Source organism: Vipera ursinii (genome assembly GCF_947247035.1).
Source record: "Vipera ursinii genome assembly, chromosome: 2".
NCBI lineage: Eukaryota > Metazoa > Chordata > Lepidosauria > Squamata > Viperidae > Vipera > Vipera ursinii.
Window position 1 is genome coordinate 107,749,305 of NC_139513.1, and position 18,385 is coordinate 107,767,689.

Sequence of the window (18,385 nt, forward strand, 5' to 3'; positions counted from 1 at the left end):
ACTTAGGTTTAGAAAAGTATTTGGTAAAGCTTGTACAGAAAGCCTTCCAATGTCGAAATCATGGTGCTGCTGGCAAATCACCATTGTTTACTCTATTAAAACTGATGGAAGATCTACTTTAAACTTTTCTTTTAAAATCTGGTGTAGGAGTGAACTATGATCATTATGTTATCAAATCACTGGCTGCCTTGGGTGAATTAAGATAAGCTGAAATGTTCTCAGGTATTAATGGCTATAAGCCTAAATTTTTGTTTTCAGCTCAGCAGAAAAAATAACATACAGTGTAACAAATGTAAAGATCCACATATGAAAATTTAATATCCAGTGTATTTGAATAGGGAATAAGGTATGCTTCTAGGAGACCCAGATCTTTCATTCATTCACTACAGTCATTTCTTCAAAAGTAACCTCTTTTTTATTCACCAATCCATCAAGTGGCACCTTTTAACTACCTCTTTAGACACTTCACTTGGCAAAATCCTTTTGTCATGTTACTCTGAAACGTTTGTGATGTGTGAAGAAAATATAGCACCTTTTTCCCTTTGATTTCATTTCTTTGAAAGGCAGAGATTAGAGAGCTTGTTTCCATCACTTCCGACTATAATTAAAGCCTAGGATGTGTTAACATCTCTTTAAATCTGTCCCGTTGATTTTTTTTTCCTTGCAGAAATAGATCTGCACATGAAGACCAAATTACTGGGAGCAGATTATTAGTCTTAAAGCTGAGTATTGCTCTAACGCAGCTTTCCTCAGTCTGAATGCCCTCCAGATCAGTCACAAGTCCCAGAATTCTTCTGCCAGCAACTTGACTGAGGATGGCTGCCCTATTATTAAAATAATCAACCCAAACATGATTGATTTCTGCTATACAACTGAATCTGTTTGGCTTTTTGCAAATTACTTTTGTAATCCAGACAACATGTATGAGAATAAGTTCTATTTAAAAGCTTCTTTGTAAAGAAGAATACCTTGAATATTTTCATACTTAACTTAGAAGAGAGAAGCCTGTCTACCTCCACATATTCCTGAATGGTAGCCCCTGATATCTTTCACAATTAGCCATGCTTGCTGGAGCCACAGGAATTTTGAGTACAACAACAAAAGGGCAAGGGGTTTCCTAGTCACAGAAAATATATGACTATATTTGAAGGATACTAGTGTCTAATAAGAATTTGAAGCATGCTAACGTGAGTTACTGTTTTAAACTTATACTAGCTACTAAATACTTCAAACTACTGTGGGAGTCCCTTCAGATCTTGATTATTTGTCCTTGTTTCATGCAAACTATCTCTGTTTCTCCAAAGTTCGAGCAAGGTTTTTCAAGCTGGGTTCTCTGACCTCTAGAGTCCAATGAAAACTTGATGGAGTTCTATAGAGAGCAAGGGAAAAAATGTCAAATGATTTTAATGCATGAATTATTTATTACTAATTATTATTATGCTTTGCCTCATTGCCAGCTTTAGAATTTCGCCTCTTGATCAAGGGGATCTGAGGTTTTTTTTAAACTAACAGATTTTATGGCCTGAAAAAAATCCTGTGGTAAAATCTTAAATTTCAAGCGTCTGTAGCGTACTAAATAATAAATTCTCATTGAGCTTGTGGCCTGGGAGTTGTACTTTTTGGGAATTTGCAAATTTGGAAATTCTAGGGGTGGTGAGGAAATCAAGCAAAAGATGGACTATATGGGCTTCTGATTACCCTAGAAGAGAATGGGTCAGGCAAGAGAACAGTCCAAATGCCCTATATATAATCTTTTCACCTTTCACTTTTCACAGTGATACTTCTTCAGAGGATTGAAAAATTAGTCTCCCTTTTTCAAGGCGTTGTTTTGCATTAACAGCGAAGTCTTAGGATACTTTCAAATGAATAGTATTGATAAGTTTGAGCTTGGGCTGCTTTCAGATTGGTCAGAACAACTTTAGGACAATTTTTCTTCAAGCCCAAGTAGGGTGTTTTGAACTCAGATATTTTGAATTTAAAACCCTTTGAGCACACATAAACAATAATCACTCGTATCTGCTTTAGATATGGTTCTGATTTTGTACATAACTCATTACTCATTCTGAGAAGTCTTGAGTCAAGCCTCAAGTAAAACTATTTTAAGATGTATGAGCAGTGGAAATGTCTACTCACATTATACTAGGACAACACTTCAGAATGCTGAGCATTAGTAAAGGATGGTTGCTAAAGCTTTATATTAAATCTAATTGTATTCATCTTACTATCATGAAATAAATGTTTCCTTCGTTTTACTGTTCCTAAAGAAATCCCACATGAATGTCATTTTCTTGAAAGAAGAAATAGCTTGGAGTCTTCTCTTCTTTAGGGCCAAGTTACCCGTGCACAAGAGGCTGAGGAGAATTACATTATCAAGCGGGAGCTGGCAGTGGTGAAACAACAATGCTGTTCTGCCACGGAGAATTTGCAGAAGGCGCGAAGCACGATTCAGCAACTTCAGGATCAACAGGTAAATAAGAGTGGAAGATATAAGAGTGATAAGGGGATGTATGATGAAGGGGGGTACATAGAGGTGAAATTACAGCTGTGAATTGTTTAAATCACAGGGTTTTAAAATTCATGTGACTTGTTTTGTGGGGGAAGCCTGGAACTGGCAAGTCTAGAGATTACCATTCCCATAGCAATTTGTTAGACTAGTCCAGGGGTAGGCAACCTTGGCTCTTATATGACTCGTGGACTTCAACTCCAAGAATTCCCGAGCCAGCTGGCTCGGGAATTCTGGGAGTTGAAGTCCACGAGTCATAAAAGAGCCAAGGTTGCCTACCCCTGGACTAGGCTGTACAAAGCTACATATTTTACTGGGTTGATTTTCGTAGTTGATTTTGTCTTGAAACCAGTCACGCCAGTGCAAGGCCTTCTTTTGCTCTTTTCCCAGTATTAGATTTAGGGAAGATTGTATCTACTCCAATTTTTGCTTGAATATCTACCCTAGTTTAGTCTTTTCACTAACCTGCTGCACCCGAATGTGTCGAATTACAAAATAAACACATAACCCCAGCTTTTATGTCCATTAGAGATCTGGGCTGTGAATGTGACATTTGATGAAACATCTGGAGAGCACCAGATTGAGGAAGTCCCATCTAGAAAAAGAATTACACCTGGCTATTCCTAATAATTATAACCCACGACTGAAGGCCAAATTTGAGAGTTCTACGCATAGTCTCCTGAAATGAAAAAAGGAACAACTGAAACTGTAATCCATTAGGAGGCCATGGCTTTTATAGAGCAGAGTAATGTTTATCCTCTTTTTTCTATGGACTACAATTTAGTTTGCAGTCAATGTCACCCTCCGTGTACTGTTGTTTTTTTCTTTCAAAAAGATAGAGCAACTAAAAAAGGGCAGGGAGATATTTTGTTTAGAAGAATGGCTTTCAGGAAAAGTCTTAAACATCTCTTTCCTTTGCTCTTCTTATTGACATCCCTTTAAAATAACCCATTCAGCGAATTTGCCTATCTTCCAACGTTTCTGGCTTCTAGTTGTAGAAATTAGAGTGAATTGATTACAATAAAAATTTATAGAAATAGAGACAGCACTCAGTCATTCCTGGTTTCCATTGATTTACTAACATTTATTTTACTCTATAGGGAAATCCCCGCTACTCTGAGGAATTTGTGAGCCACCTGGAAACAGAACTGGAGCAATCCCGCCTGAGGGAATCTGAGACTCTGAGCGCTCTTAAAGAGATGCAAGATAAAGTCCTGGATATGGAAAAGGTATCATTTCTTTCAAAGCCTGATATAGAAGCACACAAGTGTTAGAAAGTAACCAAAGCAGGATCCCAGATAGCAATATTTGAATTAGCTGAAGTCTGAGAATAGATGCTTTCGTAGAGACTTCTCTGTATCATGAATTTTGGTGAAGATTGCAACAAAAGATTAGATTTATTTGTTCCCACAAGTGAAAATTCCAGGACTGCTTTTTTTTCTTCCTCACTGTTGTATTAGGAGTATCCCCTTTTATTCTTTGTGGTAACATCTTTACCTGTAAGAAATAACAATTTTTGAAGTCATATATAATTACATTCTATTCAGGAGAATGTGGAAAGATCAACAGTCGTCTTGTTTTAATAAATTTTTGGCTATATTCATCTCAAGATTTTGTATTGGGAAGGCAGACATGGGCTACCTCTGGGTGCAGATCTGACATCACAGTTCCTTTGGTAGAATGCCTAGCACCATCTTCAACCATTCTATGCTACTGGACAGTTCTTGGACCCAAAGCAGCTGGTGCTGCTGGGAGGAAATATGAGGGAAGGAGGGGCAGACTTGCTTGAGGTGCAAAGAGCTGAATAGGGAGGCCTAACAGGCCAAAGGCTCTTCTGTCTGTGCTGTGGCATACTGAAAGCGGTATATAGTGCTCATACTTAAGCCATCTCCTTTCCAGAGAAACAGCTTGCTTCCAGATGAAAACAATGTGGCCCGTCTACAGGAGGAACTGAAGGCTATGAAGTTGCGAGAGTCTGAGGCAATGAAATCCTTCAGAGAACTGCAACAGCAAGTGAAGGAGCTCAATGACAATTGGCAGGTATGCTACATTTGAAGGATGCCATACACAGCATCTCACTTTGTTAGGCCTTGCTGCCTTGGTTCACGGTTTTAACGTAAATCTTTGTATAGAAGGCTACAAGGACTGATTCTGTAAGTTCTTTGGGTTAATAAGAAGCACCTTTGGGGTTGCAAAGGTTTGGACAACCACTAGATGGCAATTAAGAAATACAAGAAATTCTTGCATCTCCTTGCTGCCATCTACTGGCCATCAGGATTTTGTAGCCTAGATTTGGGAGATCCAGGAGCTTAATAAAATCTAGTTTGATGCATAAATCACTTTAAGGAACAAGATCCTAAATGTTTGCTAAAGGAGCAATACGTTTATGGTTACATGTGAGAGAACCTAGTTGTAGTTCAATGTATACCACATAATTTTTATGTAGACTGTTCCCAATTTCTTCATATAGGATTGAAAAGGTCTCTCTGAGATCTTGGAGGCAAACAGCTTGTCAGTGTACATAGTGGTAACTAACTGGATCAACAGATATTACGCATGTGTTGAGGAAACTGTTGTTCTGATTTTTTTTTAAGATTGACTACAAGTAGTCCTTGGATTATGACAGTAATTGGGTTTGGAATTTCCATCGCTAAGCAAAGCAGTTGTAAAGCACAATGTCATGTGACTGTAGGATTTAGCAACAGAAATCCCAGCAATTCCCATTGCCATCATTAACACAACCTCACCAGACGAGGTCCCATCCTAATCCAAGCCATTCCTAACTTGGTCCCTCCTGGCCCTGAGCCTCAACGAGGTAAGGGACTGCCTCCTCTTGAATTCCTCCCACTTCTCTATCTCCTTCCCCCCAATATCTGCCTTTTGGCTGCTTTGCACAGCAGCTCTCCTCAGGAGCAGGGGTGGCCCTGGGAGTAAAGTGGAAGCCCAGCCACCACAACTCCGGGAGTCTTCTTCAGTCACATCGCTGCTTTCACAGCTGCTGAGAACTGCCACTTCACGCCTTGTGCCGTGGTCAGCCACCCTCGTGCTGCAGCACAAATCCCCAGCTACACTGTGTTCTGTTGACCATGCGAATCCCAGCTGACCTTTGCCATCTTCCTCCTCCCGCTGCTGTTGAGACACCCCCAGCCTGGCCCTGTTGGAGACAGCTACTGGCTGTACCAGGCCTTCTTCCCAAGGCTGCTCCAAATCATATGCTTTCCTTCTCAGCAAGATTGTCATGATGCGTTCTGAGACCTTCTTCCACAAGCTTGCGAGATGGCCACTCCTGCCCCTCTCCAAATTGTACCTGGCATTCTCACAATGCTTCTCGTGATGCTTCTGAGACCTTCTGAAACGTCACAAGAAAGCAGCATACACAGTTTGGAGAAGGGCTTGGGCAGGCAACAGGCGCCTCACACTGAGACTGCGAAAGGCCTTGAGCCTCTACTTTACCACTGGTGCCAACACCAAGGAGTGCCCCTATGCAGGGTGGCCCAAAGAGGATATAATGGGAAAGATAGTTGGGAGAGAGGAATTAGTGCCCCTGGGTGAGCTACCAAGTGCCTGAGTTTTGTTCACGTATCTACAGGGGCACTGCAACAACTGTAGCTTTAGGACCTAGGCATACTGTAAGTACCATTTATTCAGCACTGCCATAACTTCAAATGGTCACCAAACAAATTGTTGTTAAGCAAGGACTATCTGTACAAAGTTAGGACAATCTGCTTTAAACATATTTTAACAGTGCTCTGTATATGCCCTAAGCAACAGGCGGCTCATAAAAAGCAGAAAGGCCAGATAATATGAAAAGTTGTCATAAGCTGCCATTCAGATGCAAAATAAGCATAGAACTGCTTTCTGTTGTGTTCATACTCAGCCTTGGTACCCCTGGATCAAATATGCCTGTGCCTAGACTTGCAAATAATTGTTTGGTTCCCCTTTCTTTAGGCCCATCTGAGCCGGACCGGAGGGCGGTGGAAGGACTCTCCACGAAAGAACACGATGAACGACCTCCAAGATGAACTGATGAATCTCCGTCTGCGTGAGACACAGGCTCAGGGTGAGGTCCGGGAGTTGCGTCAAAGAGTGGTAGAGCTTGAAACTCAGGTGAGAGTGTGACAATTGTCGTAGTTCTCCTCTCCATTAAGAGTATTTCTTGTTGTGATTCAGGGTCAGCCTGTGGGTTCGGCAGTTGGGTCGGACGACTCAGAGGAGGAGGGGGGTGTTGAAGAGCTTGCTGAGGGGGTTGAAGATCTTGCTGATGAGAGCCCTCAGCCAGGCCCCTCCCACCTGGTCACGACGGAAACCCAGCTGTGTGAGCCTGACAGCGTGGATGAAGATGACCCACAGCTGGCCCTGTTCAAGGACGCCCGACGCAGGAGGCAGTCAATCAGGAGTAAACAGAGGAAGGCAATGGGGCACCTCGGAAGGAGGCAGAGAGAAGCCACGCCCTGAACTGTATAAAAGGGGAATGCGTGGGAGGGCTGGTTTGCTGAAGGCAACCGCTTGATTAGTTCCTGTTTCATAGCTCCTGTTTCATGGTTGGTGTCTTGTTTTGCTCTGTTTTATATTAATAAATTTGGCAGGCTTAATTCCAGCCTCTTGCCGTTTGTAAAGGGGTTGTCCCTGCCTTTTCTGCAGGGCCGGTAGCAGGCTGGTACAGAACATTTCTAAATCTGGACAGTTAAGATCTTTCCATCTGTAATTTTTTTTTCCTAACTGATATATATAATATAGCAATCCTTCCTATTTTTTTAGTGTGCAAACAGTTTTATATTGAATGTGAAAGTGCAACGTTTTTCAAGCATAAGGAATATGCTTGACTATAGGTGTGTGTATATTGAGTGTGTAACAAATTCAATGATGTTATTTATTTGAATATAGGTAACTCAAGACAGCAAACATACAAAATGTTCTTTTCTCCTCCTGTTTTTCCATCAACAGTAACCCTGTGAGATGGGTTGGGTGGAGAGAGAGTGACTGGCCCAGCCAGCTTTCATGCCTAGGGTGGAACTAGAACTCACAGTTTCCTAGTTTCTAGACCAGCACCTTAACTATTACACTAAACTGGCTCTAAAAGTGTCAATCAATTGCCCCTAATTCTTCTTTTCTAGGATCAGATTCACAGCAACCTCCTCAGTCGGATGGAACAGGAGTGCTCTGGGCTGCATGAAAAGGTGCAGTATCTCACCGCCCAAAACAAAGGGTTGCAGACGCAGTTGAGTGAGACCAAGCGCAAGCATGCTGAATCTGAGTGCAAGGTGAGTCGGCCCATTCAGCGGCACAAGGCCTGTGACTTTCCCGCAGAAAACGAAGGCAGGCTCGCTCAATTGCTTCTCAAAGGTAAAGGGCTTCAAACAGTCTTCTGAATTGCAAAACTCAACTTGTTTTTAGCTTTGGGAGGTTGGGATTACCCAGCGCTAGGGCACCACAGTGCGCAAAATCTTCTTACTGTCAAAAATGACTGAAATCCTGACTTTCAGGTAATTGAGCGACTCGGCATGGGTCTAATGGCTGCCATGAGGAATTCTAGGAGCTCAGACTTTTTTTTTTTCTGTTCTGCATATCATGCAGATTTCCTTGCTTGGAGTCTAATGGGCTTCGGCCATTGGTTTGTATTACCTGTTACAGAGCAAAGAAGAAGTTATGGCTGTTCGCCTGAGAGAAGCTGATAGCATGGCTGCTGTTGCAGAGATGCGGCAGAGGATTGCTGAACTGGAAATCCAGGTTAGGGGAGAGTAACCAGCAGGTCTCCTTTTCAGTCACAAGTGAAACAAGGGCCTACAGCGAGTTACAGCTGGGGGGGGGGGGGAAAGCAAATGCTCTTGCATTAAGCTATTGAAAGATCTCCTGAACCAACTTTTCTGTGTAACTGTTAAAGGGTCTGATAATACATGTTTAGACCGGGGCTTTTCAACCAGTGGCACAGGTACCACCCGTGGTACATTGGCATCTGGCAGGTGGTACGCGACCATCCTAGAAAAGGGAATGAGCTGAACCGGTGGCAGCACCGCACAAGCCTGAGCGAGAGACGGCTGGAGCTGCAGGGCTGTCAGGGCTCAGTGGAAGCGCCAGGATCAGCACCAGGCTCCAGCTGGAGCCCAGAAGAAGCGTCGATCAGCTGGAATGTTGCAGCATCTCCAGGGTCTTGTGATTTACATTCAGATGCTTGGCAACTGATTCATATTTATGATGGTCACAGTGTCCCAGGGTCATGTGAAGTGACCAAAACCTGCTGCAACCACCCAGCAGAGGGGGGGGGAATAAAAACCAAACATACCTCCGCCCCACCCTTGCTGCCAATCCTCAACAGAAATGGTCACAACAATGAAAACCTCAGACAGGAGGAAGAGCGTCGCCGGGCGGGCAGGCAGCTGTCTTCCTCGGCTGTGGCTTGGGGGGCACTTTTTCCAGTGCCATTGTAACTTCGAACAGTCACTAAGCGAACTGTTGTAAGTCGACGACTACCTGTACTTCATCACATTTTTCCTTTTTTTTTTTTTTTTTTTTTGGTCATCATGTTTTTGACACCTGGCTAGGCGACCGGTAGTACTCGGATGTTGCCCTATCCTAAAAGTGGTTCAATGGATGAAAAGGTTGAAAAGCCCTGGTTTAGACTGCAGAAAAGACTGAGAGGTATCAGATACCTGAAGAGTTATCCCATGGTAGTTGTTCTTTGAACTCGTTGGCTAAAACGTAATTTGCCAGTGGATCCTGCACTGGGAAGCAGGAAAAACAGCGGACCCGATGGTCTCTAAAATCCCTTCGACAATGGTTTAGTTATTTATGCAGGTCGTGAAATAATATATGGGCTGGGCTAAGGTCTGAAACAGTTCTGCCCTCTCCTCCAAGCGGTTGTCGTTTTTAGCCCTCTCTTTTCACCTGCAGAGAGAAGAAGGAATGATCCAAGGCCAACTCAACAATTCTGATGCCTCCCAATACATCCGTGAACTCAAGGAGCAGATTGATGAACTCAAGGCAGAGGTAAGCCCAACCTAGTGGGAGAAAGCAGACAAAACCATGGAGGACTTTCTGATGGGCTGTTCTGTTATCATATTTTAGTAAGTCATATCTATTGTTTCTACACAAAATACAGGCACTATGAGCAATGCAACTATGAATTCTCTTGGTCAGCTCTCTTGGCGGAGGTACAAAAACTATCCATATGGTGTAGTAACAACAACTTGCACCTAAACATCGGCAAGACAAAAGAGATGGTGTTAGACTTCCGGAGAAAAAAGGAGGAACCTGCCCCACTTTACATCGGGGAGGACTGTGTAGAGAGAGTTTCCTCCTTTAAATTTCTGGGAGTCTACCTCTGTGAAGATCTGACCTGGAAAGTTAACACAACCCAGGTGGCTAGAAAGGCCCAACAGAGGCTTCACTTTCTTAGGATCTTGCGGAAGAACAGGGTAGAACAACAGCTAATGACCCTCTTTTACCGGTCTACCACAGAGAGCGTCCTCTCGTATGGTATTGTGGTTTGGTATGCTGGTCTGACAGCCGCGGATAGGAAAGTATTACAGAGGGTAGTGAGCACAGCACAAGACATTGTGGGCTGTTCCCTGACACCACTGGATGACATTGCCAGGGCTCGTTGCCTTGGAAGAGTGAGGAAGATTCTCAGGGATGACTCACACCCTGGATGGTATCTCTTTACTACCATCCAGTAGGAGATACAGGTATATAGCCAGCCGTACCAACAGGCTGAAAAATAGCTTTTATCCGTGGGCTGTTAGGCTTTTAAATGGGACATAATCTTATGCAGAATTGACTTGGGAGACCGGTGTGTGGTGTAATTGGTTCACATGGTGTGGTAGGATGGAGGGTTTGTTGTCACTGTGTGTTGGGGGGAGAGAGCACGGGGGGAGGCTCAGTTAATCTCAATGTACACACGTTGTACTTTGACAATAAAGGTTTGTTTGTTTGTTTATTTATTTATTTATGTAGATGATAGATCGATCGATCGATAGATAGATAGATATATAGATAGATAGATGATAGATAGATAGATAGATAGATAGATGATAGATAGATGATAGATAGATGATAGATAGATAGATGATAGAGATATACATAGATGATAGATAGATAGATAGATAGATAGATGATAGAGATATACATAGATGATAGATAGATAGATAGATAGATAGATAGATAGATAGATAGATAGATAGATAGATATACAGTATTTTCCGGCGTATAAGACGACCCGGCGTATAAGACGACCCCCTACTTTTAAGAAGTTTTTCAAGGTTTTTTGTCTTATACGCCGGAAAACATGCCCTGTTACTTACATGCCCTGCCCTCCCTGTCCGTCGCAAAGGAGGTGAAGGCCCCGCTGGCCCTCCCACTGCTCCCATGCTTCTGCTGACCCCTGAGATGCAGCGTTTCCCGGGCGGCAAGCAGCGCCGGAGGGCAGCCGCCACCCCGCCACGGCCGGCGCCCCTCCTGCTTCCCCCCCAGGCCTTGAACTTCTCCCATTCGGTGCAGGGCGGGGCAGCTCCACCCGCAGCCTCTTTTTCATGTGCCGCTTCCCTCTCACCGTCGGGCGAGGCGCGCTCGGCCCGGACTCCCGGTCCCTCTTCCCGGCCGGTTTCCCGCCCTGCCCCTCATGGAGCTGGACTGGGCGTGCAGCCTCTCGGTGTGGCTGCTTTTCCTGGGCAGCCTGGCGGTGCGGCTCCTGCGCTCGGACCTGTTGCTGAGCCGGCGGCTGCTGCTGTGCGTGGGGCTGCTGCCCCTCAGCGCCGCGCTCACGGCGGCTGCCTGCTGGCTCGTCTCGGCCAGCACCGCCCGGTGGAAGCGCAGCATCGGACGGGAGCAGGACTTCCCTGCCGGCTCCACACTCTTCCCTCTTGAGGCAGCTGCTGCCTCAAGAGGGAAGAGCAAGCCAGCTCTTCCCTACTGAGGCAGCAGCTGCCTCAAGAGGGAAGAGCGTCGGACAGGAGTCGGCAGGGCAGTCCTGCACACGCGCGCACTCCCCAGCTGCTAAGGAGCAGTCGGGGAGTGCGCGCATGTGCAGGACTGCCCTGCCGGCTCCCGCCAGACGCCACCCACTGATTTTCTGGCGTATAAGGCGACTGGGCATATAAGACGACCCCCCAACTTTTGAGGTGATTTTCATGGGTTAAAAAGTCGTCTTATACGCCGGAAAATACGGTAGATATATATTAGCAATGCCTTGCTAAGCCAAGAAAAAGGAGGATATCTGTGAATAACCTCACACTTCTAGTAAGGCTTAAGGCTTAAGCCAGAACATAGCTTCTGTTATATCATAGCAGGGTTAGGGTTAGGGTTTGTCCACTGTAGATTATTTTTTTTAAATCCAAGTTACACCAAGTTATACCAGAGCTTAAGTGGGTTTCATAGTGCTAAATGCCAAACCATCATGGCTGCCCCAGTGTCTTCTCTTTTTCTCTCCTGCAGATTCGGCTAATGAAAGGACAGAAGCCTTTTGAGGACTCTCTGGGTTTTGACGGTATACATATTGTGAGTCATCTGGCAGTGGACGATGACTCGCTACATTCTTCAGATGAGGAATTGCTGACCAGCCCTGAGGTAGTGGGTGCCCTGCAGGATGTTTTGTATCCACTGTCTCCTCACAACACACACTTTCTGCATGGGGCTGAAAGCTCCGGAAAGGAGAGCGATGGCACCACAGATAGTGATCCGGATGACCATGCCTCGGCCACCGAGGCCAATGGGGAGATCATCTTTGCAGAGGCCCTGGGCAAATGAGGAGTGACGCTGCCATCCCAGCTCCATCTGGAGTCAGTCGATCCACTGGCCACGCTGTACTGAGGAGTCAGGGACCAGATGTCACTGAGGCTTCGGCCCAGTGAGTACCCTGGCTCAGAGGTGGCGTGGAGTGCCACGTACGAACAGTACGGATTGTTATCAGCACTGCCTTTTTTCAGCTTTGCCCCTGGGAGTTAAAATCCAAATCCAGGTATTGGCCTCATCCGTGTCCTGCTTTCCACACTTTTTTTTCCTTCCCAACACAAATATTTGCACAGACGAGGACTGTGAAGGGGCAGCAGAAGCAGTCAATCCACCGATTCCCTAAAATGCAGCCCAGCTGTATCCCATCTCTGTCTCCTTGCTGTGCTTGGAGAAGGGAAAGGGGTCGGTCTTCCCTTTGTTTATATTGGTCTCCTAGCATGCTGCTCTGCATCCAGAGGAGAAAATGGAGTGCCTGCATACTTGTTTGTAATTTTCCACCCTGGAAAAGGACAGGAAGGAGAAATGAGCTTCTGAAGAGGTGATTTGTTCTAGTGAGGGAGATAATATTTTTGTTCCTGTTTATTATTTATTTTTAGAGTGCAATTACTAATCCAGCTCTTTGAAAAGTTCAATGATTTTGAGGGTTTTTATATGGAGGAGCCAAAACTGCTTCTGTATGTAATCATACAACATTTTCTATTTAATTACGTAAAGGGATATTCTTTACTAATGCCACTTTTATATCATATTTTCAAACTCTTGTTTTTTGCAGCAATCTGGCTCAGTGCCTAATTGGGTCAGGCAGGAAGACGGTCCATCAGTGCATGTGCGCACATGCATGTGCATGCACACATACACACATAATTTGGGGAGGGGGGGTAAGCTGTTCCTTCATTCATGAGATCAGTATTAAATGCTAAACTTTCCGGCAGCTGAGAATTTGACAAAGTTATTGTGTGGGCAAGAGAGGAATACTATGGAATGTCCAGATAATTGATTCTGCCAAGATAACAAAAAATGAAGGTCCTTGGGGGCTCAAAATTGAATTACATATCAAGTAAAAATGAGATTTCTAATATTATGTTTGCCTCCAAACATTATTAGGTAAGGATAGCAAGGGAGAACCAGCAGGAAAGTTATGCTTAACCCTTGTGCATTTTACTGAGGATTCCATGCAAATGCTTCTCAATTCCTTTAAGCATTGGGAGCATTTAGTTGTATAAAATGAAGTTCTGCTCCAAGGAGCAATTCCTTGCAGTAACAAACCTCTTCTTGAAGTGAGTGAGTGTGTGTGTGTGTGTGTGTGTGTGTGTGTGTGTGTGTGTGTGTGTGTTTATGGGGGAGGTTGGGGGCAAAGCAAGGCAGGGTAGAGAAAAGAACATGATTTCTTAACAGGATTAGCTTCTAACAGGGAAAGGATTGCTGACAGCTCACTTAATGACAGTTGGCAAAGAAAAAACCCACAATTTATGCAAGGATTCTGATGAAGGATTTGAATAAAACTGTAAAGTGAGGCGTGTTTCAGTTGGAAGTACTACAGTCACCGCCGTGCTATTTGTAATTCAGTTCATACTCAGTTTGCTGAAAAAAGGCTTGTTTTTTTCCACAAAGGGGGAGTGGGCATCATTAGTTGAGAAACATCAGTGGAGTATTACTTAGGAGCACTGCATGTTTTTTGAAGGTACAAATAATGCTGCAGTTGGGACCTCCTCTGCATTTTTGAAGTACAGAACTGAAGGGGGTAGTTTAATTTTGTCCCCTTTCCTTAACAGAGTCCATATTTTAAGAGTATTAAAGCTAGTCTGCCACAGCATGCTTTTGGGGGATTGGTGCAGCACCCGGATGTATTACTGCAAGCAAGATTCCAGACTTTTCCCCCCCCCAAAAAAAAAAGCTAGGGCAGGGCAGAAAATTCCTTTGAAAGAGATGTAGTGCTGTTTCTTCCCAATTAAATTAAATTGTGCAGTTTTGAAGTGCTTAGCATTGCAAGGTGTCTGATTAAAGGTATTATTGCAAATGATGATGACGACGTTGCAGCTGAGAATACCGCTCACCTGACACTAGAAGCTGGAAAGGGTTTCACAGAAGGTCTGTGAAAGAGGCTGGGCAAGTGCAGAACGTGGAAGATGTAAGGCTTTGACCCTGCCAAGAAGGTGGGCCGCCATTTTGTTAAGCAAGATCTCTGGGTCGTGTGCCATTGAATTAGTCCTCTCAGGGAAGGGGGCCATGTCTTGCTATGGATGCGTTTTCTTCGTTCCCTGTTCCATTTTCTTTCCTTTCTCATCAGTAGTAAGTAAATCAATCCGCCTTTGAAGTTGACTTAAAATTGTGAAACCTGTAACTTTATTAATAACTGAACGTGTTCTGTATTGGACACGTAGGCCTCTCTTTTTTGGAAGCGTTCTCCGTGACCCCTTCCTTGGCACGGGTGTGGAAGGGATTGGTAAGGGAGAAGTGCTTGGGTTTTCCAAGGGCGTTTTTTAGCTCCAAATTAGTGAGTGTAAGCCAGCATTTGTGAAATGGGAAACACACCTGCAACTGCCTAGCCCAGGGGTAGGCAACCTCGGCTCTTTTATGACTCGTGGACTTCAACTCCCAGAATTCCTGAGCCAGCTATGCTGGCTCAGGAATTCTGGGAGTTGAAGTCCACGAGTCATAAAAGAGCCGAGGTTGCCGACCCCTGGCCTAGCCAGTTATCAAGTGGCTGGCCCTGAACTAGTGAACTGAAATAAACACACAGACACACAGACACACACACACAAGTACAGATAAGTATTTATATAGTATGCCTAGGGAAAGGCACCAGTTTGGCATAATCTTGCATATTTTATATATGCATTTTGTACACATCCACACTATACTGTTAATACTAAAATTTTGTAATTTATCCTTTCATTATTCAGTCCCACATAGAGGTAATTGGAATAATACACGATCCGGAGGAGTTCAGTTTGCATTGTTGTTTTGATCTGCTTGCATCAGTCTGAAGCTCCCCTTCCCCACTACTAGCAGTGAGCACATGTTTGCAGTGTTGGATGGTTTGTGAAGCTGTTTGCCAGTGGTGCATAATACTTAGCAATTGTGGATATTTGTTTTGTGTAGTGCTATCTGAATGCTTACTGCCTCCAAAATTACAAGTTAGGAAGACCTTTAACTGATTTTTTTTTAATTATGAAGTAAATCCATTGACTTCAGTCCTTTGAAATTGCACTGGAATAAATGAAAGGAGATGGTTTGAACCATATCCATGTTTTTTCAACAGTTCAAAATTGTTATTGTTAAATTTAGACTTGATTCATTTGGTTGATTTACCCTTTAAACTCATTATGGTACAACCCTGATTAAAGCAAAGACTGCTAACCTATTCTATACAAATTATTCACGGTACTGCAGCTTTTTTTCAGTGTTTAGATCACGGCTGTAGAGCCTTACAATACAGTTCATTAAATGATGCCAAAAGTCTGACTTTCCACACTTTACTGCTTCTGCTGTATAGACGCTTGAAGAAAATGATAATTTTCTTTTTCTTCCATGCTAGTAAATACTAGGAATACAGGATATATTAGAAGTGTTTTGGTCTTAATTTCTCAGAGATCCATGCAACATCAGAGCATAAGAGTTGAATCCTCCTTTTGCAGATTCCCAGGAGATAATATAGTATCCTTTTGGAGCTCTGGATAATAAACATAAAACCACGTGATAAATATTATTATATCAAATAACTTGCAATGAAACCTGTAGAACAGGGATGTCAAACTGCCGGCCCCTGGGCCGGTTTCATCATACCGAAGCCACGCCCACCCCATTGCCGGCAATGCAAAAAGAGTCGTGATACGTCACGACACGTCACATGACGTGGCAAGTTTGACACCTGTGCTGTAGAAAATTAATATAAGTATTAGGAGCAAGAGATCGGCTAATTTCATCACAGCCAAGTGCAGGAAGCTCACCTGTTCAAGTTGCATAATGTGTTGTTTTTGGTTGAGTTTGGTTAGATGCCAAATGTCATGAATAAACCACAGTATAGTGAATTACATTAGGTCATGAAAAACATAGCCTCAATTTTAGTGGAACGAACTTGATCAACCAAGTGAACTATGTGTCTAGTTCTTCATAAAGAATCCATTTACATCAAGGTATCCACAACCGTCAGCCCACCCCATTCCTCTGCTGGATATAAATTGTAATATCTCCAAGGAATTTTCTTTTTTCTTTTTGAAAGTCCAGGCCTTTTGAGACCTATCCATCCATAGCCAAGTGCATTAGAAGAAAAGTGTAGCCAGCCAATCTTGGTAAGCCAAAATCAAACACATTTTGTCTGTATTTTCCAGCAAAAGTAACTGCCTAATTTGGGGGCGGATTGTATTTGTAGGAACTTTTCTGAACATAGTTGTGAGTTTCCAAGCCAAGCTATTTGTTGAGTCAGTCATTTGCTTCTTTTAAAATTTTCTATTTCCCTTAACCTGAAGTATTACAAACAAAATTCAAAGGATGAGGCCAGTTCTTAATGCAGTGGTTCTTGTTCCTCCCTTGCATTTCCTTTTGTGGCGATTCTTCAAGCCTTTATTTTTTTTCCCCACAGTGAAGGTGCCATACCCGCTCAGTCCTTTGGCATATGGGGCAGCCATGCATATGTATGTATATATTTATATAAAATAAATACATTTTCAGCAGAACTTCAGCGAGGGAGGAAGCAAAATACCACTTTGAGGTCCATTTTTGTTTCTCTCATGAGTTTCCACAGGTATCTCTTCTCTTAACATATCTTCCATGGCCCACCTTGGACATCCCTCCCCCAAGTATTTATATGAACACAGAGTCATAAGGAATCTTGTGGCAGACCTCACATTCTTTTGCTAAGGAAGAGGGCCTGCTTATAAAGTAACTTGACACAGCTAATATCTTAAAGCAGAGTGTTACACTGCCCCAGCAGATGCTTTTGGACAGGCGAGGCTGAAGATGGTGCTTGTGGTAGCTACCAGCATACTTCAATTTGCACTTTCATAGGGTTGTTTTTTTTTTTAAGATTTTCTTCTACACAGAAGGAAATCAATGTGGTGCTCTGTTAAGAACTGGGATTGGGATTATTCTGTTCTCCCCCCAGGATTGACACTAGAATTTGAATTACTCGCTTGAATGAATCTCTTTTGGGTGCCAGCACCCCATCCTCTTTAAGCAGGATGCATTGAACTTACTTAGCTATTCTAATAACTTTCCTAACTTTGGAAGACACATTGTAAATTACACTAGAGAGGCACCTTTCTTCCCTGTTCCTATCCTGGGCTGCAATGCAACCTAAAAAAAACCCCAATGTTTTAGGGAACGGGGTGGAATTAAAAATAGGGGTAAGAGAAACTGGTCTGTATTTCCAAGGTTCTAGTTTATTTAGCCTTTGATCTTAGAAACCACATCATTTTAAGAGTAGTGGAGCCAAATTGAGGGCATGGTACTTGCTACCATGAAAAGGTACTTTTCCTATCCTGGATTAAATTCTGTGAATCTACTCGGCTTATTTTAGGCGTGTACTGGTTAGCATCTGTGAAATTGCCAGCACACACTGTTAAAAACAGTGCTTTTGTTTTTAATGGGCAAGAACAAGAGTGTGAATGCTCTTCTTGTTCTGTATTGTCGTAAATTAATTTTATGTAACAAGTCAAAAATCTCACTATGAATGCCTGTAAAATGTTTTGTTAGTCTTTACCTCAAATTGTTAAACACTACTGTTAGAAGACATAAGGTGTTTTTTTTTCATTGCATTTATTTTTTTATTATTTTCTTAAGAAAATATAATGAGGAAAACCATCTAATCCCTGTGGGATTTGTTTCCCCAAAAATGATTTATTATTCTGTTGAGATACATTGTTCTCTCTGTATTTCTCCCTCTCACATGCAAACGCATCTTTGTATTGTGAAGAAAGAATTTTTAAATGGTACCAAAATTAAGCTTGATCAGAATGACTTTGCAACAGATTTCAATAAAGCAAGAGCTTTGGGTTATAAAAATTTATGTTCAGGCAAAATAATGATAGAAAGGATGGAATAATAATAACGTGAGATAGTAGCCCAGATTAAGAATTTTATTTATTCGTGATAGACAATAGATCACATTTTGGATTGTGAATAATCTAGCACCAAATGCATTTGATTATTCAAATTGCT

At 43.1% G+C, this 18,385-nt stretch overlaps 1 protein-coding gene across 2 annotated transcripts in view; it reads left to right on the forward strand.

Annotated features, from left to right (window-relative positions):
• The window catches only part of EVI5L (ecotropic viral integration site 5 like), a 55,149-nt gene extending 42,663 nt beyond the window's left edge, over positions 1-12,486 (forward strand). For both annotated transcript variants that reach the window (XM_083350920.1, XM_083350919.1), the window contains 8 exons: positions 2,327-2,467; positions 3,604-3,732; positions 4,403-4,543; positions 6,452-6,610; positions 7,618-7,764; positions 8,135-8,230; positions 9,392-9,487; positions 11,930-12,486. In XM_083350920.1, the coding sequence (XP_083207046.1) occupies positions 2,327-2,467; positions 3,604-3,732; positions 4,403-4,543; positions 6,452-6,610; positions 7,618-7,764; positions 8,135-8,230; positions 9,392-9,487; positions 11,930-12,241 (1,221 nt within the window). In that variant the 3' untranslated portion in view covers positions 12,242-12,486. The remainder of the gene's footprint in view (positions 1-2,326; positions 2,468-3,603; positions 3,733-4,402; positions 4,544-6,451; positions 6,611-7,617; positions 7,765-8,134; positions 8,231-9,391; positions 9,488-11,929) is intronic.
• Positions 12,487-18,385: the final 5,899 nt, after the last annotated feature.